The 27101-nt window shown below is 41.7% G+C and overlaps 1 protein-coding gene and 1 long non-coding RNA gene across 2 annotated transcripts in view; both read left to right on the top strand.

Annotated features, from left to right (window-relative positions):
* The first annotated feature begins 435 nt into the window (after positions 1–435).
* LOC135507206 (uncharacterized) overlaps positions 436–27101 on the top strand; it is a 37808-nt gene continuing 11142 nt past the window's right edge. Inside the window, exon 1 of the long non-coding RNA XR_010450621.1 lies at positions 436–764. This is a non-coding gene — a long non-coding RNA (uncharacterized LOC135507206). The remainder of the gene's footprint in view (positions 765–27101) is intronic.
* Positions 6317–14473, top strand: LOC135507201 (zinc finger protein 239-like). The gene is made up of 3 exons (XM_064926794.1): positions 6317–6824; positions 8039–11087; positions 11953–14473. Exons 2-3 carry the CDS (start codon positions 10730–10732, stop codon positions 12627–12629), a joined length of 1035 nt encoding a protein of 344 aa, XP_064782866.1. The 5' UTR covers positions 6317–6824; positions 8039–10729; the 3' UTR covers positions 12630–14473.

Raw genomic sequence — 27101 nt, forward strand, 5'->3', positions numbered from 1 at the left:
TTGGCTAGGTTTCACCAACAAGCTTAGGAGGTTAATAAATCCTCCTAAGGATGATGCGAATTTCCGCAGCTTTTTGTAAAAAATCGCGCAACATTTCAACGTCCTGCTACTCATGCCAGGAATATTGTATATGCATATGATACGTATGTGTGTATAGAAAACACTCTGGGGTCTCTAAAACTGGTTAAATCGTGTCTGTGGCTATAACAGAACGTGTTTAGGAGTAAAAATCCCAGGGAAAACTGTTCACCAAAAACACAAAGATAATATTCATCCGCCAGTCAATGCATTGTTTAAGGCGACAGGACAAAAACGAGGACCCCATTACAATGCCTACAGCTTCCACACGATGGCGCCTGTACTGGCATTTTATTCGTCCTTTATCCTTGGTTGGATGACGTAATGGCAATGCCAAACTTGAACCGCACTGCATGATGTTTTGAAAGTGTAAACATGGAGGATGATTTCAAGACTTTCTGCTATCGAATACAGTTTGCCCCGTGATCAATTTGATAGAGTATTAACGTTTATTAATACCTAAAGTTGGTTTAGAAAAGTAGTTTGAAGTGATTTGTAAAAGTTTATAGGCAACTTTTGTAATTTTAAAACGTGACGTTGCGGCTTGTAAATGGGAATTTTCCTGAATCAGACCAGACTTCATGAAATGACATTTTGGGTATACAATGACGGATTTAATCGGGAAAAAGACCCAATTGTGATGTTTATGGGACATATAGGAGTGCCAACAGAGAAGTTCGTCAAAGGTAATGAATGTTTTATATTTTATTTCTGCGTTTTGTGTAGCGCCGGCTACCGCAAAATCTGTTGTTTATGTGACGTCCTGGTATTTTGGGGGGTGCATGCTATCAGATAATAGCTTATCATGCTTTCGCCGAAAAGCATTTTACAAATCTGACTTGGTGCCTAGATTCACAACGAGTGCAGCTTTAATTCAATACATTGTATGTGTGTTTTAATGAAAGTTTGAGTTTTAACGAAAACTATAGGTGGCGCTCTGAAATTTCTGCTGATTGATGTTCCTGCAGTGGGACTTTATTCTGCGTCATCCTTAATTAAGAGGTTTTAATGGCCTGGAAAATATGTTTCCTGCACATTTTTTCCCCACATAAAGATCTTTTGTGGAATAATTCAGACATGACTGTGAGGAATAAGTCATTGTTCTACCCCAGCTGGCATGAGAGGAATAATGACTTTGTTCTTGATGTTTTTCGACAACAGAGGTAATATTTTCACATATGAACAATTTATAACATTGAAAGGGTTTCCAATACCTTTCAGAGAGTTTATTTCTGTGGTCAGAGCCGTTCCCAGGGGTCTAACTACACTAATGAAAACTCATCTTATCTTTGGTAGTGATCACAAAGTTGATCCAGAACTCAGATTGGAAGGCGTGGGTTTACTTGAGAGATCTTGTTGTAATAAATATATAAGACCAATTCTCCGTTCACAAAAGCAACTTCCACCGAGAGGAAAGTGTTTGTGGAACCTGCTTATTATTCCTGACCTTGTCTGGAAACATGCCTGGTTCAGGCCTCACAAATACTATATAACAAACAACGTTAAGGAAGAGCACTTTAACATGTTACATCAGATATATCCATGTAATTCTATGATGTCCACATGTGGCTGTTGATGATATCTGTGTTTTCTGTGAAAAAGGTGAGAATCTGTCCCACTTGTTCTTTAATGTAAATTTGTGTCATAATTTTGGGGAAACCTTGCAAGATACTTATTTACCATTATGAACACTGCCCATGTTTTACATGAAGGATATAATATGTTACTATTGCAATGACAACAAGACCATTGAAATGATTGTGAATTTTTTATTCTTGTTGCCAAATACTTTATACACAAACAAATATTACAAAATTCTATACCAAAATTACATTTTTTTCTGATTGAATTTAACGATTTTTTAAAACATTAACCCTAGTGAATAACAACATTAACCCTAGTGAATAACAACATTAACCCTAGTGAATAACAACAAGATTAACATCTTCCTGAATCATTATAGATTTCTTCAGAGTGATTACTATTACAATAGAAAAGCTAATTTTTTGTATGTTTTAGTATTTTCTTTTTAATACCTGCGTTTGTATGACGTAACAATGTAAATTGTAGATCTGTATTTTGAATTTAAAAAAATATATAAATAAAATAAAATATAAAAAGACGCACATCGTCTTCTGCTGACTGGAGGGGCAACACAGTTGAGGAACCAAAAGTGTATTTTAATTTATTTCACAACAGTGTAATATTATATTAGTCATTCAAAGAGAAGCATGTGTTGATTGGTTTGTTTATAATGAGTGATAATTTAAAACAATCTTTAGATCCACTACATATTTGCATTGAACCTTAGTTCTGACATGGATCATTTTGACCCCTGAGGCATATCTTTTATCAAAGCCAAAATGTGATCTATTCAATTCTTCCAATTTCTCATGACTTTGTCAATCAACTTGTTCTTAATACATCTAAATCATGGTTTAGTGTTTCTGTATCAATATGGACTTTTAACAAATTCAAATCCTTTGTATTCCTACTACAATGTTAAAACATTCTACATTGTGACATCATTAAAAACTCCTACTACAATGTTAAAACATTCTACATTGTGACATCATTAAAATACTCCTACTACAATGTTTAAACATTCTACATTGTGACATCATTAAAATACTCCTACTACAATGTTAAAACATTCTACATTGTGACATCATTAAAATACTCCTACTACAATGTTAAAACATTCTACATTGTGACATCATTAAAATACTCCCACTACATTGTTAAAACATTCTACATTGTGACATTTCATTGATATCATGAAACAACTACTTCATGTATGTATTTTCTGATGTTTGATCAGAGATCTTTTATCAGAGTATCTCTTGTGACATTGATCACAGCTATGAGATTTCTCTCCTGTGTGTGTTCTCTGGTGTATAGTCAGATGGCTAAATGTAACAAAACTCTTCCCACATTGAGTACAGTTATAAGGTTTCTCTACTGTGTGTATTTTCTGGTGTGATTTTAAATCTGTTGAACTAACAAAACTCTTTCCGCAGTGGTAAGGTTTCTCTTCCTTGTGTGCTCTCAGATGTACTGTCAGACAGCTTGAGTGAGTAAAACTATTCCCGCAATGATCACAGCTATAAGATTTCTCTCCTGTGTGAATTCTCATGTGTACTTTTAGTGATTCTGATCTTAAGTAACTCTTCCCACAATCAAAACAGTGGTGAGATTTCTCTCCTGTGTGTACTCGCTGGTGTATTTTAAGTTCTGATGAAGATTTGCAACCTTACCCACAGTCAGAGAAGCAGTGAGATTATTTCCCTGTGGGTCTCTGCTGGTGTTTCTTGAGGTGATATCAACTGGAGAGACTCTTCTCTGCCTTGTTAGCATCATGATGTTGAGGCTCCCCAGAGGATCCACGATAGTCACGTCTCTCTCCTGTGTAAAGAACAAGTCAGACAGATGGTTAAAGGCCCACAACAACAGAAATCCACTGTAAAAGGTGATGCCAACAGCGTAGCCATGATGTTGTACAACAATTGACGTCTGTAATGAATGTTAAAATTACTTGAAAATTGTTTTAAGACAGTCAAGTGAGCAACAATAGTCATATTTAGTCTTGTTTTCACATTAGTAGGAACATTGAAGATTTTAGGCTAGAAAAAAGTAAAAGTTGTTGACATCCTAAGCAGTGTGCCAGATGACTTTTGGTCTTCTATATAGACCCTTTTCTGTGTTTGCTAAAATTGCAACAAGGGCGATGCACATGCAATTTGGTTGCAGAAACCCCTCCCTTCTAATGCAGAAACCCCTCCCTTCTAATGCAGAAACCCCTCCCTTCTAATGCAGAAACCCCTCCCTTCTAATGCAGAAACCACAAGTTATGGATGTTGTATATCTGCCTGGAGCAAAAAGGTGAGCAGAGATTGTAGTTTTTCCACAATGTATTCTGAATATGACAACACACTATCAGTGCAAGATCAGGATGCTACTCAAGGAAACTCACATTAATCTCTGTGTCTATTCACTAGTTCACCACCGTGGGGGAAAACTCAGGGGAGTTCTCATAGGCTGACAGCAGATATAGCCTCCATTTCCAGGTTGCTTATGAGTGCATTTCACACTACTTTGGATTATAATTGTAAGGTTCATTTGAATGTCCTGTTTAATATAATGTTTATGTTTTTGTAGAAAATGTACTACTTTATATTTAAAAACAACTTCAACCAGTAAAAAGTTATTTGTCTACTATTCTAAAATGGATGACATTTTTTTTAAATGATCTATCTTCAGACAATACCCCATAATGACATCACAATACCCCATAATGACATCACAATACCCCATAATGACATCACAATACCCCATAATGGCATCACAATACCCCATAATGACATCACCCCATAAAAGTGAATAAAAGTTTAGAAATGCTTGCATACCAGGGAACTTTGGGCTAAACCAACTATATCATACTACGACCAATAAGCAAATACAAACTCAATGTACGTCACAAATAGTACGGTTAGTATGAGTATTCCAACACAGCTCAGGTCTCTGGGCTGACATTTTGTTTCTGTTTAAAACCTAGGTTGCCCCTTTAAAAAAGCCACACAACAATCAAACAACCAATCTGCAGTTGAAACAATTACAAAGCTGGCATTATTTTTTACTCCAATGTTTAGAAACAAATTTCAGATTTCCCCTTTAACACCACGGACATCAGTCCCACAACTGCCTTTGTTTTTAACACAGTAACGGTACCTAAAGTTGAAGTCGAAAGTTTACATACACCTTAGCCAAATACATTTAATCTCATCACAATTCCTGGCATTTAATCCTAGTAAAAATTCCCTGTCTTAGGTCAGTTAGGATCACCACTTTATTTTAAGAATGTGAAATGTCAAAATAATAGTAGAGAGAATTATTTATTTCAGTAAAATGTTTCGGGTAGCCTTCCACAAGCTTCCCACAATAAGTTGGGTGCATTTTTGCCCATTCCTCCTGACAGAGCTGGTGTAACTGAGTCAGGTTTGTAGGCCTCCTTGCTCGCACCCGCTTTTTCAGTTCTGCCCACACATTTTCTATACGATTGAGGTCAGGGCTATGTGATGGCCACTCCAATACCTTAATTTTGTTGTCCTTAAGCCATTTTGCCACAACTTTGGAAGCATGCTTGTTGTCATTGTCCATTTGGAAGACCCATTTGCGACCAAGCTTTAACTCATGTCTTGAGATGTTGCTTCAATATATCCACATAATTTCCCCACCTCATGATGCCATCTAATTTGTGAAGTGCACTAGTCTCACCTGCAGCAAAACACCCCCACAGACATGATGCTGCAACCTCCATGCTTCACAGTTGGGATGGTGAGCTTTGGTTTGCAAGCCTCTCACTTTTACTTCCAAACATAACGATGCTCATTATGGACAAACAGTTCTACATTTGTTTCTTCAGACCAGAGGACATTTTCAAAAGTATGATTCACTGAAAAAGTATGATCAACCTCCTTCACATCTGATGATCACCTCCTCCTTCACATCTGACTCCTGATGATCAACCTCCCTGATGTGGCCATCAACCTCCTTCACATCTGACTCCTGATGATCAACCTCCTCCTTCACATCTGACTCCTGATGATCAACCTCCTCCTTCACATCTGACTCCTGATGATCAACCTCCTCCTTCATCTGACTCTGATGATCAACCTCCTCCTTCACATCTGACTCCTGATGATCAACCTCCTCCTTCACATCTGACTCCTGATGATCAACCTCCTCCTTCATCTGACTCTGATGATCAACCTCCTCCTTCACATCTGACTCCAGTGATCAATCCAGTGATCAATGACCAAACCTGTTTAGGCTTTTTGGGAATTTAACTTCAATTAACCTGAAAGTTTTCATTGTATAAACATCTGTTGGGTTGGTAGAATGTGGAAAGACCCTCCTCATTGGTTAATATTCCCTGTAGTAGTAACATCTGTTGGGTTGGTAGAATGTGGAAAGACCCACCTCATTGGTTAATATTCCCTGTAGTAGTAACATCTGTTGTGTTGGTAGAATGTGGAAGTAGGTTTTAAATTCATACTTATTACAAATCTGCAGTTTTCTGACTATTATATAATTATTTAATGAAATAAATGTAAAAATGCACTGTTTGTCTGGAAATAAAAATAAACATTTATCTGCGTTAACCACTCCAGTCAACAGATGGCGATATGAATTTTTCAGGCGATGCTATCAGATTGACGTATAATGTAGTGGACGGGACGCTTCTTCAACAACATCTCGTCAGCCACCTCGGTAGCTTCCTAGTGGAAACGTTTAAGCTGTTCAGACTGCTTCGGTCTATATTTACTTCTGTATTTGGAACATAATTCTGTCTTTTAACTAGTTTCCCCATTTCATGTCATATTTCCGTTTCGTCAGGTAACGGTAGCTGGCTTGATAAATGAGCCTGTCACTCGGCTAGTCGCTAACTAGCTAGGTTAGCTGGCTAACATCCCCGACCATGAGCTCAGCAAGCTGCTGCCCTCCTGCTAAAAAAGAGGTCTGCTGGAAGGAGAAAGAAGGTATTTGGCTGAACGTTGTCGTGAAAGAAGAGAATGAAGAGGAGGATGTCACAGTGAACGAAGAAGTCGAGGGTGAGGCTGTTACACAGAAAGAAGAGGAAGAAAACGATTATACTTTTTTTGGAGTGAATGAAGGAGAGATAACTGTCATATTGAAGGAGGAGGAGAGGGAAGAAGAGAAGGAGACAGAAGATCTGAGTAACACCAGTAAGTCCTGTCTTGAAAATAGTTGTTGAACTGATACGTGGTTTTAAAGCGGCATTCTACTCTAGTTCTGATCTTAAATGCCGTTTTTTAATGTAGGAATTGATAAAGCTACACTGTAAGATGTGAATACCATCAAGAAGCTGTCCAACAACAAAACGTTAACAATGGATTTGCACCCAAAATCACAACTTAAATGTCTCACGGAATGGACTTGCCTTCATTCAATACTGCAGTTCCACTGTACTGAACTGGAGGCGATTTCCAGCCCACCGATGACTGCGGTTAAGTGAGCCGACTGTCGCAAAACGCGGTCAGGCCATCTGCTCTTCGGTTTCTTCCTGAATTTGCGTGCGCGAAAACACTTTACGGAATGGTGTTTTTTCAGGTAGGGAAACTGAGTTGAATGGACTCTCATGCACAGGAAGTCGAGACGATGGCTACAAATCATTCCAAGCAAACCGTTTGAAGCACACTTATTCAATCTTCCATAATAAAAATGATACCAAATCGTTAATTTAATTTTCGCGTTATCATAAAGTACTTTATCATTGCTGGAGTGTCAAGCGTTGGCTGGACTGGTGTAAACGCTACAACATACAATGACTACTGCACCTGTACATAGCCCACCTATAATTTAGCCCAAACAACTACCTCTTTCCCTACTGTATTTAATTTATTTATTTTGCTCCTTTGCACCCCATTATTTTTTTATTTCTACTTTGCATATTCTTCCATTGCAAATCTACCATTCCAGTGTTTTACTTGCTATATTGTATTTACTTTGCCACCATGGCCTTTTTTTGCCTTTACCTCCCTTATCTCACCTCATTTGCTCACATCGTATATAGACTTGTTTATACTGTATTATTGACTGTATGTTTGTTTTACTCCATGTGTAACTCTGTGTCGTTGTATGTGTCGAACTGCTTTGTTTTATCTTGGTCAGGTTGCAATTGTAAATGAGAACTTGTTCTCAACTTGCCTACCTGGTGAAATAAAGGTGAAATAAATAAATAAATAAAAACATTCTATAGGCCTCTCTGACTAAGAACCACACAGAGACCTGCATTTTTTAGTGGCTTTAATAACACTTGTGAAAAGTGACTTCAGGTGATTGAGGGATCTAGTCTAGATTAAACGTCTGAGGAAGTTTTGTCATGTGGAGGTTTCATTCAGGTCTCTGTTTAATTAAATCATCGGTTTGTCTTTGACAGGAGAGAGACCAGACTCTCCTTCTGACAGCAGGAAGAGTCCTTCAGGGAAACCAGACCCCGAGACGTCCAAACCAGCAGGACGACATCACTGCTCCCAGTGTGGGAAGAGTTTTACTCAGTCAGGGAGCCTGAGACCACATAAGAGAATACACACTGGAGAGAAGCCTTACCACTGTTCCCAATGTGGAATGACGTTTACCCAGTTAGGGAGCCTGCAAACGCATGAGAGGGGACACACAGGGGAAAAGCTTTTCCAATGTTCCCATTGTGGAAAGAGTTTTGGCCAGGTAGGAAACCTGAACAAGCATGAGAGGACACACACAGGTAAGAAGATGTACCGCTGCTCCCAGTGTGGAGAGAGATTTACCCGGTTAAGGTACCTGAAAGAGCATGAAAGAATACATACAAATACACAGGAGGAGAAGACATACCACTGCTCTCATTGTGGAAAGACATTTTCCCAGTCAGAGAACCTGAAAACACATGAGAGAATCGAGAGGCTGTGTTCTGACTTGTGTTTCTGACTGAGAATGTGTGTGTTTGTTTGGGCTGTCAGACTTGAGTTCACTTTGTAATGTTAGTGCACTATTTTTAATTGTGATTAATCCATTGTCCGAAAGGGTTTAAAACACACTGAAAACATCCAAAATACATACTATATACAGCAAAAATCTACAATGCCATGTAAAAACAAGATGACATTGAGGTTAAATAAAGTGTGCTTTATCAATGGAACATATTTTGACACGTCCACTATGTGTCTCTGAAGAGTCATAATATCCATAACAACTAGAGGTCAAACAGGGAGATGGTTCCATTCATTTTCCACACAGGGCTGTGTTTTGTTTAGACTCAACCTGGTGTGATGTTTTGACAACCATGGAAACCTCTCTGGGACGAGGTGACTGAGGACACAGTGTGTTGTGAATTTATTGTCATGTTTTTAAAATGGTATAAATGCCTTTATTTTAGCTGGACCCCAGGAAGAGTAGCTGCTGCCTTGGCAGGAACTAATGGGGATCCATATTAAACCCCAGGAAGAGGAGCTGCTGCCTTGGCAGGAACTAATGGGGATCCATAATAAACCCCAGGAAGAGTAGCTGCTGCCTTGACAGGAACTAATGGGGATCCATAATAAATCCCAGGAAGAGTAGCTGCTGCCTTGGCAGGAACTAAAGGGGATCCATATTAAACCCCAGGAAGAGTAGCTGCTGCCTTGGCAGGAACTAATGGGGATCCATAATAAACCCCAGGAAGAGTAGCTGCTGCCTTGGCAGGAACTAATGGGGATCCATATTAAACCCCAGGAAGAGTAGCTGCTGCCTTGGCAGGAACTAATGGGGATCCGTAATAAATACAAATACTTTTATCAATATATTTGTCTCTCTCTACTCTCGGATTCAAATATGCTAATTAGCATCAAAGTAGACAACATGCAAGACTACAAATCCCTGCAAGCTCCTGCAAGTCATCTCTAGCCAACACATTTCACAGAATTGTCCAAGAAATCTGGAGCTCTGTCAGAGTGAACATCGGGTTCTTGTTCACCTCCTTTACCAAGGCCCTTCTCCCCCGATTTCTCAGTTTGGCCGGGCGGCCAGCTCTAGAAAGAGTATTGGTGGTTCCAAACTTCTTCCATTTAAGAATGATGGCGGCCATTGTGTTCATGGGGACCGTTTGCTACAGACATTTTTGGTACCTTTCCACAGATCTGTGCCTCGACACAATCCTGTCTCAGAACTCTACCGACAATTCCTTTGACCTCATGGCTTGGTTTTTGCTCTGACATGCACTGTAAACTGTGGGACCTTATCTAGACAGGTGTGTGCCTTTCCAAACCATGTCTAATTTATTGAATTTACCACAGGTGGACTCCAATCAAGTTGTAGAAACATCTCAAGGATGATCAATGGAAGAAGGATGTCTGAGCTCATTTTCGAGTCTCATAGCAAAGGGTCTGAATACTTAAGTAAATACATTTGCAAAAAATTCAAATCTGTTATTGGTTTGTTATTATGGGGTTTTGTGTGTAGATTGATGAGGGGAAAAACATACTCAATTTTATAATGAGGCTGTAACGTAACTAAATGTGGAATAAGTGAAGGGGTCTGAATACTTAATGAATACACTGTATACCACTGGAAGAGCTTTCTATCATTGGCAGTTTTGTACACAGTCAGGTGATACGTGGTATAGAAAGTCCAATCTTAGGAGAGAACATGGGAGGCACTATACTGTGTGTCTGCAGGTGTCTATCTGGTCAAAACCACTGATACAGGTGCCCCTCCACCCTCTGGTGGGATGGATCATAATTATGATAATCAACTGAAATAAATTAAAAATAAACTTTTGGTTCCTCAACTGCGTTTGCCCCTCCAGTCAGCAGATGGCGATGTGCGTCTTTTAGGTTCAGGCGATGCTGCCAGTGTGACGTATAATCTAGTGGACGGGACGCTGCTTCAAAAACAACAGTTTGACACCTCGGTAGCTTAATAGCAAACATAGCTACAACATTCACTTTCTTTACACTGTTTTGGTGTATATTAGTCGCTGTGTATTAAACACACTTCTGTCGTATGTACGTGTTGGCCCATTTAATTATATAATTACGTTGTTTGTCAGCTAGCTGGTTTGCTAAATTAGCTTAGAATGAGGCTAGTCGCTAATGCTAGCTAGCGAACATCCCCGACCATGAGTTCACTAAGTTACTCTCCTGCTAAAGAAGAGGCGGTTTTCTGGACGGAGAAAGAAGTTCTCCCGAAAGAGGAGGAGGAAGAGAAGGATGTTTCAATACAAAAACAAGTAGAGGGTGAAGCTGTTACTGTGAAAGAAGAAGAGAAAGACGTTTCAGTGGAAGAAATGGAAGACTCGTTCAGATTGAAAGAGGAGGAGGCGGAGATGACTGTCACATCGGTAAAGGAGGAGGAGGAAGAAGAGGACACTGGACATCTGGGCCCGGTTTCCCAAACGCATCTTAAGGCATCCTATGATTCTAACGATGAACTCAGCCGTAAGATGGTTTTGAGAAACTGGGCCGTGATTAACACTAGTAAGTACTGTCTTAAAAACAGAGGCACAAACTCTGCAGTTGTTGAACTGATGTGTGGTGTTAAAGGGGAAATATGTAATTGCTACATTTATATTATTTATAGCCATTGATTCTTGAAGAATATAACACATACCTCATGAGCTTAGTTCAACTGTTGTACCCCATCAGAACCCCAAATAAGATTTTTTTTTACTCCAATGTTTAGAAACAATGTAAATCAACACTGTTTAGCCTCAACATGGTTAAAACTATCATGTTGATTTCATGGATGGTCAGTCCCTGCATCCGTAGGTCTGTCTATGAATTTGAGAGTAGTTACATTTCTCCAGACCCATCCATCATCTTATCACCAAAACAGTGGTGGAATGACATCTTTGTTATTGTTTGAACTGCAGATTGGTTGATCGATTGATTTGGCTTTTTTAAAGGGACAACCTAGGATTTAAACAGCAACAAAATGCCTGCCCTGAGACTTGGTTTGGTAAACAGCTGAGGGATGGGGGCTGGATAAATGTCACCACTCTCACATTCAATTAATTGCCCTCGTGCGCCTATTTTAGCAAACACAGAAAGGGGCCTATATTGGTGACCAAAGGTTGTCTGGCACACTGCTTAGGGGTTCAGCAACTGTAATAACTTATTTCTAGCCGACAATCATCGATGTTACTACTAATGTGAAAACAAGACTAAATATGACTATTGTTGCTCACTTGACTGTCTCAAGACAATTGTCAAATAATTTTAACATTCATTACAGACGTCAATTGTTGTACAACATCATGGCTACGCTGTTGGCATCACCTTTTACAGTGGATTTCTGCTGTTGTGGGCCTTTAACCATCTGTCTGACTTGTTGTTCACACAGGAGAGAGACGTGACTATCGTGGATCCTCTGGGGAGCCTCAACAACATCATGAAGCTGACGAGGCAGAGAAGAGTCCCTCCCGATCAGAACACCTCAAGAAACACCAGTGGAGACCAACAGGGAAGAAATCTCACTGCTGCTCTGACTGTGGGAAGAGTTACTTAAGATCAAATTCACTAAAAGTACAAATGAGAATTCACACCGGAGAGAAATCTTATAGCTGTGGTCAATGTGGGAAGAGTTTTACTACATCTAGCCATAGGATTGCACACCAGAGAACACACACAGGAGAGAAATCTTATAGCTGTGATCAATGTGGGAAGAGTTTTACTCAGTCAAGCAGCCTGTTATCTCACCAGAGAAAACACACAGGAGAGAAATCTTACAGCTGTTATCAATGTGGGAAGAGTTTTACTCAGTCAAGCAACCTTGTATCACACCAGAGAACACACACAGGAGAGAAACCTTATAGTTGTGAACAATGTGGGAAGAATTTTACTACATCCAGCCATCTGATTGTACACCAGAGAACACACACAGGAGAGAAATCTTATAGTTGTGAACAATGTGGGAAGAATTTTACTACATCCAGCCATCTGATTGTACACCAGAGAACACACACAGGAGAGAAATCTTATAGCTGTGAACAATGTGGGAAGAGATACTCTGATAAATGATCTCTGATCAAACATCAGAAAATACATACATGAAGTAGTTGTTTCATGATATCAATGAATTAATGTCACAATGTAGAATGTTTAAACATTGTAGTAGGAGTATTTTAATGATGTCACAATGTAGAATGTTTTAACATTGTAGTAGCAGTATTTTAATGATGTCACAATGTAAAACATTAAACGTTTGCCCCCTGTTCAATTGATTTCTGCATGATATGGATATTAGCCTCAGGGGGAAAATCCAGGCTCTGAATTGAAAGAGTGCTATTTATATGATATAACAGAAAGTGACTCACACAAAAAGAGCTGTGTTACACTTACAGCATTGGTGACCCATTCTTAGTACTTGGCTTTTATACATTCTGATCCTTACATAACATTCTAACCACTAGGCTACCCTGCTGCCCCAATAATACACTAAATACATGTAATATAGCCTATACAGTCTGATCCTAACATAACATTCTAACCACTACCCTGCTGCCCCAATAATACACTAAATACATGTAATATAGCCTATACAGTCTGATCCTTACATAACATTCTAACCACTACCCTGCTGCCCCAATAATACACTAAATACATGTAATATAGCCTATACAGTCTGATCCTAACATAACATTCTAACCACTACCCTGCTGCCCCAATAATACACTAAATACATGTAATATAGCCTATACAGTCTGATCCTTACATAACATTCTAACCACTACCCTGCTGCCCCAATAATACACTATATACATGTAATATAGCCTATACAGTCTGATCCTAATATAACATTCTAACCACTACCGGGGCGGCAGTGTAGCCTAGTGGTTAGAGCATTGGACTAGTAACCGAAAGGTTGCAAGTTCAAATCCCCAAGCTGACAAGGTACAAAATCTGTCGTTCTGCCCCTGAACAGGCAGTCATTGAAAATAAGAATTTGTTCTTAACTGACTTGCCTAGTAAAATAAAGGTAAAATAAATAAATCCTTACATAACATTCTAACCACTACCCTGCTGCCCCAATAATACACTAAATACATGTAATATAGCCTATACAGTCTGATCCTAACATAACATTCTAACCACTAGGCTGCTGCCCCAATAATACACTAAATACATGTAATATAGCCTATACAGTCTGATCCTTACATAACATCACCACTCCACTTTATGAATCTAGTTGTCTTGCTTAGTTTCCATTCTCTTATTGGCTCAGACATTGGGGCATCTATTCTATTGGTGGTGACATGCACATTCCTACTGGTGCCTATCACTGATTATCTAATGTTCCTGTCCACAGGTCTTCACAAGATCAGACCGATGTTGTCTGTGTGATTAACCCATGTGTGTGTCCAGTAGCCTTCACAAGATCAGACTGATGTTGTCTGTGTGATTGTCTGTGTGATTAACCCTTGTGTGGGTGGGGTTATATCCTTCCTGTTTGGCCCTGTCCGGGGGTGTCCTCGGGTGGGGCCACAGTGTCTCCTGACCCCTCCTGTCTCAGCCTCCAGTATTTATGCTGCAGTAGTTTATGTGTCGGGGGGCTGGGGTCAGTTTGTTATATCTGGAGTACTTCTCCTGTCCAATTCGGTGTCCTGTGTGAATCTAAGTGTGCGTTCTCTAATTCTCTCCTTCTCTCTCTCGGAGGACCTGAGCCCTAGGACCATGCCCCAGGACTACCTGACATGATGACTCCTTGCTGTCCCCAGTCCACCTGGCCGTGCTGCTGCTCCAGTTTCAACTGACCTGAGCCCTAGGACCATGCCCCAGGACTACTTGACATGATGACTCCTTGCTGTCCCCAGTCCACCTGGCCGTGCTGCTGCTCCAGTTTCAACTGTTCTGCCTTATTATTATTCGACCATGCTGGTCATTTATGAACATTTGAACATCTTGGCCATGTTCTGTTATAATCTCTACCCGGCACAGCCAGAAGAGGACTGGCCACCCCACATAGCCTGGTTCCTCTCTAGGTTTCTTCCTAGGTTTTGGCTTTTCTAGGGAGTTTTTCCTAGCCACCGTGCTTCTACACCTGCATTGCTTGCTGTTTGGGGTTTTAGGCTGGGTTTCTGTACAGCACTTTGAGATATCAGCTGATGTACGAAGGGCTATATAAATAAATTTGATTTGATTTGATTTGATTTGTGTGTCCAGTAGCCTTCACAAGATCAGACCGATGTTGTCTGTGTGATTAACCCATGTGTGTGTCCAGTAGCCTTCACAAGATCAGACTGATGTTGTCTGTGTGATTAACCCTTGTGTGTCCAGTAGCCTTCACAAGATCAGACCGATGTTGTCTGTGTGATTAACCCTTGTGTGTCCAGTAGCCTTCACAAGATCAGACCGATGTTGTCTGTGTGATTAACCCATGTGTGTGTCCAGTAGCCTTCACAAGATCAGATAAGGCTCAGACCAGTCACATCTTGTTAGTCTACCTTTCCTCATCTACACAGATTCTGTTAATGTTCTGTTTTTTACATGTCTAATAGTTGACTCGATGCTGATCCATCCCTGTACAGTCACATGGGTGTAGCCTTCATTCTGCTTACACATGTCTAGTATTTAAACTCATTGATTATTCTATCTACTTCAAAGAGAACAGTAGAGGTTACTGAGAATCACCAGATGACTGGAAAATCCTCCCACGCAGTCATTTAGGAACAAATAGTTATTTCCAATCCCAGCCAAACCCGGACAACGCTGGACCCATTGTGCACCACTCTAACCAGGTACTTCAGTGACACCTCTTGTACTGAGATGCAGTGTCTTAAATACATAAACATGAATATAATGTGTTGAATACAACAGGTGTAGACTTTACTGTGAAATGCTCTGAGACCCAACGATGAAGAGTTAAAACATTATACCTTTTATGTGGTACATTTTCACATCTCATAGTACAGAACTCCTAACTGGTCAGCTTGCAACACAGACAGTCTTTCATTCAAAACCTCTCATTCATTCATTCATTTGGATTGTAAACATCTCACCACACAACCTTTGATTCAAAATATACGTTTATTGATAAATGTAATGAGAACGTTGGTTTAATCACCAAAACACAACACACTGATATCTTTTCAATTTAGTCGTTTTAACTACCAGTTGATCCAATAGAAAACAATGCAAGATACGTGTTTCAAATGTCCCTTAGAAGTGCTGACTGTAATATACTACAGTACTGTAAATTACATTAGATTACATAGTTCACATTTAGACAATACACTTAGTGAAATTACAAGATGATGTCATAATACGTCATCAACTGGTTGTTTAATGCAGCAGAATGAGGTTCTTAGAGTTCTACTGTGTCTGAACTGAGAGGAGCTTCTGAGATGGAACTACAGCTACTGATTGATGATGGTCAGTAGAGCATCTGAGATGGAACTACAGCTACTGATTGATGATGGTCAGTAGAGCTTCTGAGATGGAACTACAGCTACTGATTGATGATGGTCAGTAGAGCTTCTCAGATGGAACTACAGCTACTGATTGATGATGGTCAGTAGAGCTTCTCAGATGGAACTACAGCTACTGATTGATGATGGTCAGTAGAGCTTCTGAGATGGAACTACAGCTACTGATTGATGATGGTCAGTAGAGCTTCTCAGATGGAACTACAGCTACTGATTGATGATGGTCAGTAGAGCTTCTGAGATGGAACTACAGCTACTGATTGATGATGGTCAGTAGAGCTTCTGAGATGGACCTGAATCAAATCAAATGTTTTTATATTGCCCTTCGTACATCAGCTGATATCTCAAAGTGCTGTACAGAAACCCGGCCTAAAACCCCAAACAGCAAGCAATGCAGGTGTTGAAGCACGTTGGCTAGGAAAAACTCCCTAGAAAGGCCAAACCTAGGAAGAAACCTAGAGAGGAACCAGGCTATGTGGGGTGGCCAGTCCTCTTCTGGCTGTGCCGGGTGGAGATTATAACAGAACATGGCCAAGATGTTCAAATGTTCATAAATTACCAGCATGGTCAAATAATAGGTCTGGGACAGGTAGCACGTCTGCTGAACAGGTCAAGATTCCATAGCCGCAGGCAGAACAGTTGAAACTGGAGCAGCAGCACGGCCAGGTGGACTGGGGACAGCAAGGAGTCATCATGCCAGGTAGTCCTGAGGCATGGTCCTAAGGCTCAGGTCCTCCGAGAGAGAGAAAGAGAGAGAAAGAAAAAGAGAAAGAGATAATTAGAGAGAGCTTACTTAAATTCACACAGGACACCGAATAAAACAGGAGAAGTACTCCAGATATAACAAACTGACCCTAGCCCCCAACTACTGGAGGATGAGACTGGAGGGGTCAGTAGACACTGTGGCCCCATCCGATGATACCCCCACACAGGGCCAAACAGGAAGGATATAACCCCACCCACTTTGCCAAAGCACAGCCCCCACACCACAAGAGGGATATCTTCAACCACCAACTTACCATCCTGATGTCCACATACTTTTGTTGATGTATTGTTTGTACTGCAGACAGACAGACAGACAGACATGTGTTTGGTTACAAAGTCCCAAATGTGTGATTTGAGTGATAAAACAGCAAACATTAAGAGTGTTTACTTATCCGACCCACATATATAATAAATATACTATAATATACTATATTCATTTGCTTTTAGTACTCACACATGAATCATATCCTGTTTGCAGGTCATGTGTTGTTTTGAGCCAGCAGTAAAAACACACTGACAGGACAGTTCCTCTTATGGCCACTAGTAATGCTTGCTGTTTGGGGTTGTAGGCTGGGTTTCTGTACAGCACTTTGAGACATCAGCTGATGTAAGAAGGGCTTTATAAATATCATTGATTTGATGATTGATTTGATAGTCCTCTGAGTGGAACGGTGGGAGACAAACAGGACACCCCATCTCCCATACTCTTCTTCTCTCCCCTCTCCTCTCCTCTTCTCCCCCTCTCATCTCCCCCCTCTCATCTTCCCCCTTCTCCCCTCTTCTCTCTCTCCTCTTCTCCCCATCTCCTCTTCTCCACTCTCTTCTCCCCCTGTCCTCTTCTACCCCCTCTCCTCTTTTCTCTCTCCTCTCCTCTCCTCTCTTCTTCTCTCCCCCTCTCCTCTTTTCCCTCTCCTCTCCTCTCCTCTCCTCTCTTCTTCTCCCCCCTCTCCTCTTTTCCCTCTCCTCTCCTCTCCTCTCCTCTCTTCTTCTCCCCCACTCCATTTCTCCCCCTCTCCTCTCCTCTCCTCTCTTCTTCTCCCCCACTCCATTTCTCCCCCTCTCCCTCTCCTCTCCTCTCTTCTTCTCCCCCTCTCCTCTTTTCCCTCTCCTCTCCTCTCCTCTCTTCTTCTCCCCCCTCTCCTCTTTTCCCTCTCCTCTCCTCTCCTCTCCTCTTTTCTCTCCCCTCTCCTCTTTTCTCTCTCCTCTCCTCTCCTCTCCTCTCCATATTTTATCACTGACTATCACCAGTGATGTCATCATAACAGTAACCTGTTCCTCTCTTGGCCCAGTCCAGCCTGACCCTGACATATAGCATCAGGCCTGTTGAGTAGACTTGGGTAACAGACCTCTAGCTTCTATACAACATCCCCCCTTCTCCTGCTCTAACATGAGACCTCATCAGTACTCATTTTGGGTGCTGGTACTGTTTATATTTAGGTGCTGGAACATTAAGCCAATATTCTATAAGAGATGAACTCAAGCAGTAGAAAGTTAGGAGTGATATTATAGGACACTATGTGTAACTTTGCTGCTCTGTCAGCAGTTTCCTGTGGAGTTTTTTTTAACATATCAGTTTGCTGTAGTGTGTTCAACCACTGATCCAAGATAAGTTGCTAAGAAGTTAATCTCACATCATTGAAGTTAGGACGTAATGAGAGAGAAGTCATATAGCCTAGCAGTATTTTCCACTCTTCAGTCCACTCTTTATGACAGCAGACTGTGGAGCCCCAGTTAGAGACAGATATGATACCTGCACTGATACTGATGACCCTGTTGTGGAGCAGAGGTAGGATTTTGTTACACTGATATACACTTGTGACAGTTACTGAGATATGTTTTGATATTGTAAGATATATTATAATTTGCAGGGTTAGTAAAATAACATCCAACTGGAAGCAGACAGTAAAAATGTGTCACAAAGCAGGACAATGATGTGATCACCTGTAAATGTACTTTACTGTAGTCTAACTGTCCATCTGGGGACAGGCACTAATGTCAGTTAAGTTGTGATGGTGTCATGCATCTGACTGTTGTATATTCAGTGTGTCAATGATTGATTGTATCTGTCTATATGTAAATCAATGAGAGTATATATTATGTATTATATATTATATTGGAGTAGGAGAAGGGAGGGGTGTAGTTGATAGAGGTCTATGAGCTGAGTCAAGATCAACAGGTTCAACACTATACGTTACGAAGAGAGAGAGAACTAGAGAGAGAGAGATGAGAAGAGAGGAGGGGTGGGGAGAGAGATTTGAGGAGGAGGAGAGAGAGAGGGTAGGGAGAGAGGAGGGTTGGGGAGAGAGAAAGGGAGGGGAGAGAGAGAGAGAGAGAGGGGTGATGGGAAAGGAGGGCATAGAGCAAGATAGGCGAGAGAGGAGGGTAGAGTAGAGAGGAGGGTAAGGGATAGAGGGTAGGGTAGAGAGAAGGGGAGGGGAGAACAGAGGGAAGGGGAGAGTGGAGGATAGGAGAGAGAAGGGTAGAGTAGAGACGATGGGAGGGGAGGGGATAGAGAGATTTGCGGAGGAGAGAAGAGGGTAGGGGAGAGAGGAGGGTGGAGGAGAGAAGAGGGTGGAGGAGAGATGGCGAATGTGTGTTGTTGCACCACTGTCATCCCCATCATTTCATGAAAGGTCATGTTATGTTGATTTAACCTCTGCCTCTCTCTTCCTCTGACTCCTCCCTTTCTCTCTCTCTCTCTGTCTCTCTCTCCCTTTCTCCTCTGTCTCTCTCTTCCTCTGACTCCTCCCTTTCTCTCTATCTCTCTGTCTCTCTCTCCCTTTCTCCTCTGCCTCTCTCTTCCTCTGACTCCTCCCTTTCTCTCTATCTCTGTCTCTCTCTTCCTCTGACTCCTCCCTTTCTCTCTGTCTCTTTCCAATCTGTCTCTCTCTTTCTCCTCAGATCTCCAGGCTCAAAGCTTCAGTCCACCAGGTAGGGAGAGTATAAATCTACAGTGATTATAGCAGTTCAATATTAGTCAACTTTATTATACCACATGAAGAAAGTCATGTGTCCATACAAACCATTCTAAAACCCAATAACAAGTAGTGTTTTATGGAACTACTTATACTTGACATATTATATATTATATTGGTCTGATGTTAGAGAAGGAGAAGGGGGGTGTAGATGATAGAGGTCTGTTACCAAGGCAACAGGGCTGATGCTATCTGTCAGGAAGAGAGAGAGAGAGAGAGAGAGAGAAGGCGTGGAGAGAAAGTGAGATGTCAACAGAGATAGTGCTGACAGACTAACATGCAGCCAACTGAATATCTTGTCTTTACTGACTTCTCACCAGTGATGTCATCATAACCAGCAACCTTTTCCACTCTTGGTCCGGCTCTGCTTGACCCCTGACCTCTGAAATTAATGATTTAGAAAACTGACAAAATCAAATGTCTTAAATTAGATTTAATCTCATCTGCAAAGAGAGTTACACATTTGCATGGAAGGGTAATGTACACTACATGACCAAAAGTATGTGGACACCTGCTCATCTAACATCTCATTCCAAAATCATGGGTATTAAAAGAGCGCTCTCCTTGTCCCAGAATCACCCAGAATGCACAGCACCGCCTATTGAGGTAGCAAGGGCAACGTTTCCCATCTCCTCAACAGTATTTCTGTTAGATTCCACTCTGGGAGACACATCGATCTGCAGGTTGAATATGGTGAGATTGTAGATTCCTAAATTGATAGTGCAGGTTGTTTAGGCGATTTAACAGCTAGTTAGCTACTTCACATGCTGATATTGTCTTTGGTATTATTGTGTGTAGATACATTTAGCTAGCCAGCCAGCCAGCCCACATAGAGAGCATTGCATTGTGGATGTTGTAGTCAACTTGAGCTGCAACAGATTTCCACAACGATGTTCCATCTTGTTACATCCTTATTATTAGGGATGCACTGATAGTACATGTTTGGCCGATACCGATATCCAATATTTTCCTTGCCAAAAAGAAACCATACCGATAACCAATATAAAACATTTTGCGACCTTTTAAGCATTCTCGTACAGTTAAATAGTGAATGTCTGGGGACACACTGGGTTTAGCTGTTCTCCAAATACTACTTTTGAGTTTATAATAAATTAGCTTCAACTGGTTGAGGGACTCTACACACCCCATTTAGCCATACCCTAGGTTTATCTGTATTTCTACACACCCCATTTAGCCATACCCTAGGTTTATCTGTATTTCTACACACCCCATTTAGCCATACCCTAGGTTTATCTGTATTTCTACACACCCCATTTAGCCATACCCTAGGTTTATCTGTATTTCTACACACCCCATTTAGCCATACCCTAGGTTTATCTGTATTTCTACACACCCCATTTAGCCATACCCTAGGTTTCACTGTATTTCTACACACCCCATTTAGCCATACCCTAGGTTTATCTGTATTTCTACACACCCCATTCTGCCATACCCTAGGTTTATCTGTATTTCTACACACCCCATTTAGCCATACCCTAGGTTTATCTGTATTTCTACACACCCCATTTAGCCATACCCTAGGTTTATCTGTATTTCTACACATCCCATTTAGCCATACCCTAGGTTTATCTGTATTTCTACACATCCCATTTAGCCATACCCTAGGTTTATCTGTATTTCTACACACCCCATTTAGCCATACCCTAGGTTTATCTGTATTTCTACACATCCCATTTAGCCGTACCCTAGGTTTATCTGTATTTCTACACACCCCATTTAGCCATACCCTAGGTTTATCTGTATTTCTACACACCCCATTTAGCCATACCCTAGGTTTATCTGTATTTCTACACACCCCATTTAGCCATACCCTAGGTTTATCTGTATTTCTACACACCCCATTTAGCCATACCCTAGGTTTATCTGTATTTCTACACACCCCATTTAGCCATACCCTAGGTTTATCTGTATTTCTACACACCCCATTTAGCCATACCCTAGGTTTATCTGTATTTCTACACACCCCATTTAGCCATACCCTAGGTTTATCTGTATTTCTACACACCCCATTTAGCCATACCCTAGGTTTATCATACCCTAAACTGATGCAGGTACCTTTCAACTATGCTGATGCAGGTACCTTTTACACAGCTAGACAACAATACTGATGCAGGTACCTTTTACACAGCTAGACAACTATACTGATGCAGGTCCCTTTCAACTATACTGATGCAGGTACCTTTCAACTATACTGATGCAGGTCCCTTTTACACAGCTAGACAACTATACTGATGCAGGTCCCTTTCAACTATACTGATGCAGGTCCCTTTCAACTATACTGATGCAGGTCCCTTTTAAACAGCTAGACAACTATACTGATGCAGGTCCCTTTCAACTATACTGATGCAGGTCCCTTTCAACTATACTGATGCAGGTCCCTTTTACACAGCTAGACAACTATACTGATGCAGGTCCCTTTTACACAGCTAGACAACTATACTGATGCAGGTACCTTTTACACAGCTAGACAACTATACTGATGCAGGTCCCTTTCAACTATACTGATGCAGGTACCTTTCAACTATACTGATGCAGGTCCCTTACAACTATACTGATGCAGGTCCCTTTCAACTATACTGATGCAGGTCCCTTTCATCTATACTGATGCAGGTCCCTTTCAACTATATTGATGCAGGTACCTTTTACACAGCTAGACAACTATACTGATGCAGGTACCTTTTACACAGCTAGACAACTATACTGATGCAGGTACCTTTTACACAGCTAGACAACTATACTGATGCAGGTACCTTTCAACTATACTGATGCAGGTACCTTTTACACAGCTAGACAACTATACTGATGCAGGTACCTTTCAACTATACTGATGCAGGTACCTTTTACACAGCTAGACAACTATACTGATGCAGGTACCTTTCAACTATACTGATGCAGGTACCTTTTACACAGCTAGACAACTATACTGATGCAGGTACCTTTCAACTATACTGATGCAGGTACCTTTTACACAGCTAGACAACTATACTGATGCAGGTCCCTTTCAACTATACTGATGCAGGTCCCTTTCAACTATACTGATGCAGGTCCCTTTTACACAGCTAGACAACTATACTGATGCAGGTACCTTTTACACAGCTAGACAACTATACTGATGCAGGTACCTTTTACACAGCTAGACAACTATACTGATGCAGGTCCCTTTCAACTATACTGATGCAGGTCCTTTTCAACTATACTGATGTAGGTACCTTTCAACTATACTGATGCAGGTCCCTTTCAACTATACTGATGCAGGTACCTTTAAACTAAACTGATGCAGGTCCCTTTCAACTATACTGATGCAGGTCCCTTTCAACTATACTGATGCAGGTCCCTTTCAACTATGCTGATGCAGGTACCTTTTACACAGCTAGACAACTATACTGATGCAGGTACCTTTTACACAGCTAGACAACTATACTGATGCAGGTCCCTTTCAACTATACTGATGCAGGTACCTTTTACACAGCTAGACAACTATACTGATGCAGGTACCTTTCAACTATACTGATGCAGGTCCCTTTCAACTATACTGATGCAAGTACCTTTTACACAGCTAGACAACTATACTGATGCAGGTCCCTTTCAACTATACTGATGCAGGTCCCTTTCAACTATACTGATGCAGGTACCTTTTACACAGCTAGACAACTATACTGATGCAGGTCCCTTTCAACTATACTGATGCAGGTACCTTTTACACAGCTAGTCAACTATACTGATGCAGGTACCTTTTACACAGCTAGACAACTATACTGGTGCAGGTCCCTTTCAACTATACTGATGCAGGTACCTTTCAACTATACTGATGCAGGTCCCTTTTACACAGCTAGACAACTATACTGATGCAGGTCCCTTACAACTATACTTATGCAGGTCCCTTTCAACTATACTGATGCAGGTCCCTTTCAACTATACTGATGCAGGTACCTTTTACACAGCTAGACAACTATACTGATGCAGGTACCTTTTACACAGCTAGACAACTATACTGATGCAGGTCCCTTTCAACTATACTGATGCAGGTACCTTTTACACAGCTAGACAACTATACTGATGCAGGTCCCTTTTACACAGCTAGACAACTATACTGATGCAGGTACCTTTTACACAGCTAGACAACTATACTGGTGCAGGTCCCTCTCAACTATACTGATGCAGGTACCTTTCAACTATACTGATGCAGGTCCCTTTCAACTATACTGATGCAGGTCCCTTTCAACTATACTGATGTAGGTCCCTTTCAACTATACTGATGCAGGTCCCTTTCAACTATACTGATGCAGGTCCTTTCAACTATACTGATGTAGGTCCCTTTCAACTATACTGATGCAGGTCCCTTTCAACTATACTGATGCAGGTCCCTTTCAACTATACTGATGTAGGTCCCTTTCAACTATACTGATGCAGGTCCCTTTCAACTATACTGATGCAGGTCCCTTTCAACTATACTGATGTAGGTCCCTTTCAACTATACTGATGCAGGTCCCTTTCAACTATACTGATGCAGGTCCCTTTCAACTATACTGATGCAGGTACCTTTTACACAGCTAGACAACTATACTGATGCAGGTACCTTTCAACTATACTGATGCAGGTCCCTTTCAACTATACTGATGTAGGTCCCTTTCAACTATACTGATGCAGGTCCCTTTCAACTATACTGATGCAGGTCCCTTTCAACTATACTGATGCAGGTCCCTCTCAACTATACTGATGCAGGTCCCTTTCAACTATACTGATGCAGGTCCCTTTCAACTATACTGATGCAGGTACCTTTTACACAGCTAGACAACTATACTGATGTAGGTACCTTTTACACAGCTAGACAACTATACTGATGCAGGTCCCTTTCAACTATACTGATGCAGGTACCTTTCAACTATACTGATGCAGGTACCTTTCAACTATACTGATGCAGGTACCTTACAACTATACTGATGCAGGTCCCTTTCAACTATACTGATGCAGGTCCCTTACAACTATACTGATGCAGGTCCCTTTCAACTATACTGATGCAGGTCCCTCTCAACTATACTGATGCAGGTCCCTTTTACACAGCTAGACAACTATACTGATGCAGGTACCTTTTACACAGCTAGGCAACTATACTGACAAGTGTCCATGATAGTAGGATCGCCAGGTCAGTTTAGTCGTGAGCTTGTGCTAAATGAAGCTAGTTAGCTAGCTATCTAACCTTGCCAATGAGGTGTGTGTGAAAGAAATAGTCAAATAAGTTGTGCTAGTTACTACCCCTGATAACTTTCCCAAATAATAATGTTTGAAAGAGTGTGAGTGTGTATGCTAGATAAATAGTAATGGAAGGTCTGGCTTTCCAAGACATTCTGTTCATCTGCAAGCAGACCTGATGATTGTAGATGGAGGGAGAACCTGTTATTTACAATGGAAGAATATAACTTCCTGAAGCCTATATAATAAAACAATGACAATAATCCCTTCATATATACTGTAGTTGAAGTTATTTTAGTGTCGTAAAAAGTGTTCATTAAAACAAATCAGGATGTTTGGTGGATGGATTCATTGTAGATGTTCTGCTGTGTATCGAGGGGTTTATATGAAAGTGGTAGATTTGTAATTCTTTACCAGAGAAAGTTCTGGATTACTTGTCTTTGGGTGACCTCAGGCTTTGACAATTCAGCTACTTTGTTCACAGTCCTACTGTAATGGTCTGGGTAGCTGGTGCAGAGGAGTCAGGACAGTAGAGATGAGTAACACATGTAACTTACTCAAATATTCCAATAACGTGTCGTAAATACAGAGCCCACAGTAACAGACCAAACATACATAAAACAATCCCGCACAAAAACCATGGAGAAAACAGAGGGTTAAATAATGAACCTGTCATTTGGAATTGGAACCAGGCGTGTAAAACAAAGACAAAAACAAATGGAAAATGAAAAGTGGATCGGCGATGGCTAGAAGGCCGATGACGTCGACCGCCGAACGCTGCCCGAACTAGGAGCGGGACTGACTTCTGTGGAAGTTGTAACAGTAACCCCCCTTGGCGCGCAGGGCGATCCGGATGGAGACGGTGGAACTCCCACAGTAACGAAGGGTCCGAAACGTCCTCCTCCGGCACCCAGCATCTCTCTTCCGGACCGTACCCACTCCACGAGGTACTGAAGGCCTTTCGCCCGATGCCTCGAGTCCATTATGGCTCAAACAGCATACGCCGGGCCCCCTCGATGTCCAGAGGGGGTGGAGGAACCACCTGCACTTCAGACTCATGGAGTGGACCAGCCACCACCGGCCTGAGGAGAGACACATGGAACGAGGGGTTAATACGGTAATCGAGGGGAAGCTGTAACCTGAAGCAAACCTCGTTCAGTCTCCTCAGGACTTTGAATGGCCCCACAAACCGCGGGCCCAGCTTCTGGCAGGGCAGGCGGAGGGGAAGGTTTCGGGTCGAGAGCCAGACCAGGGCCTCACTGCGGTGGCGCAGGTGAAAACCAGAGGTAAGGCTGACCGAGACCCCAGACGTTCCATAAACGCCCTCCAGAACCTTGACGTGAACTGGTGACCTCGATCAGACACTATAACCTCTGGCACCCCATAGTGCCGGAAGACGTGTGTAAGCAGGGCCTCCTCAGTCTGTAGGGCCGTTTGGAGACTGGGAAAAGGAAGGAGACGGCAGGACTTAGAGAACTGATCCACAACGACCAGGATCGTGAAGGAGGAAGATCCTTGAGGAAATCCACAGACAGGAGCGACCACGGACATTGTGGAATGGGTAAGGGCTGTAACGTCCCTCTGGGCAGGTGGAGGTCAGTGGGCTCTGTACGTAACGCCGCTCGATGTCCGCATCCAGCTCCCACACTACCGGTGCCACCAGGCAAGAGGCCGGAATTTCGGGAGTGTGATCTATGGACCGCTCCTCTGTGTCATACATCCGGGACAGTGCGTCTGCCTTCGCGTTCTGGGAACCTGGTCTGTAGGACAGTGTGTCTGCCTTAGCGTTCTGGGAAACTGGTCTGTAGGACAGTGCGTCTGCCTTAGCGTTCTGGGAACCTGGTCTGTAGGACAGTGAAAACAAAACGGGTACAAAAACATGGCCCACCTTGCCTGGCGAGGGTTCAGTCTCCACCTTGCCTGGCGAGGGTTCAGTCTCCACCTTGCCTGGCGAGGGTTCAGTCTCCACCTTGCCTGGCGAGGGTTCAGTCTCCTCGCTGCCCGGATGTACTCCAGATTGCGGTGGTCAGTCCAGATGAGAATAGGGTGTTTTTATTTTTATTTTTTTATTTTACCTTTATTTAACCAGGCAAGTCAGTTAAGAACAAATTCTTATT

Source organism: Oncorhynchus masou, chromosome 20 (genome assembly GCF_036934945.1).
Source record: "Oncorhynchus masou masou isolate Uvic2021 chromosome 20, UVic_Omas_1.1, whole genome shotgun sequence".
NCBI classification, from domain to species: Eukaryota; Metazoa; Chordata; class Actinopteri; order Salmoniformes; family Salmonidae; genus Oncorhynchus; species Oncorhynchus masou.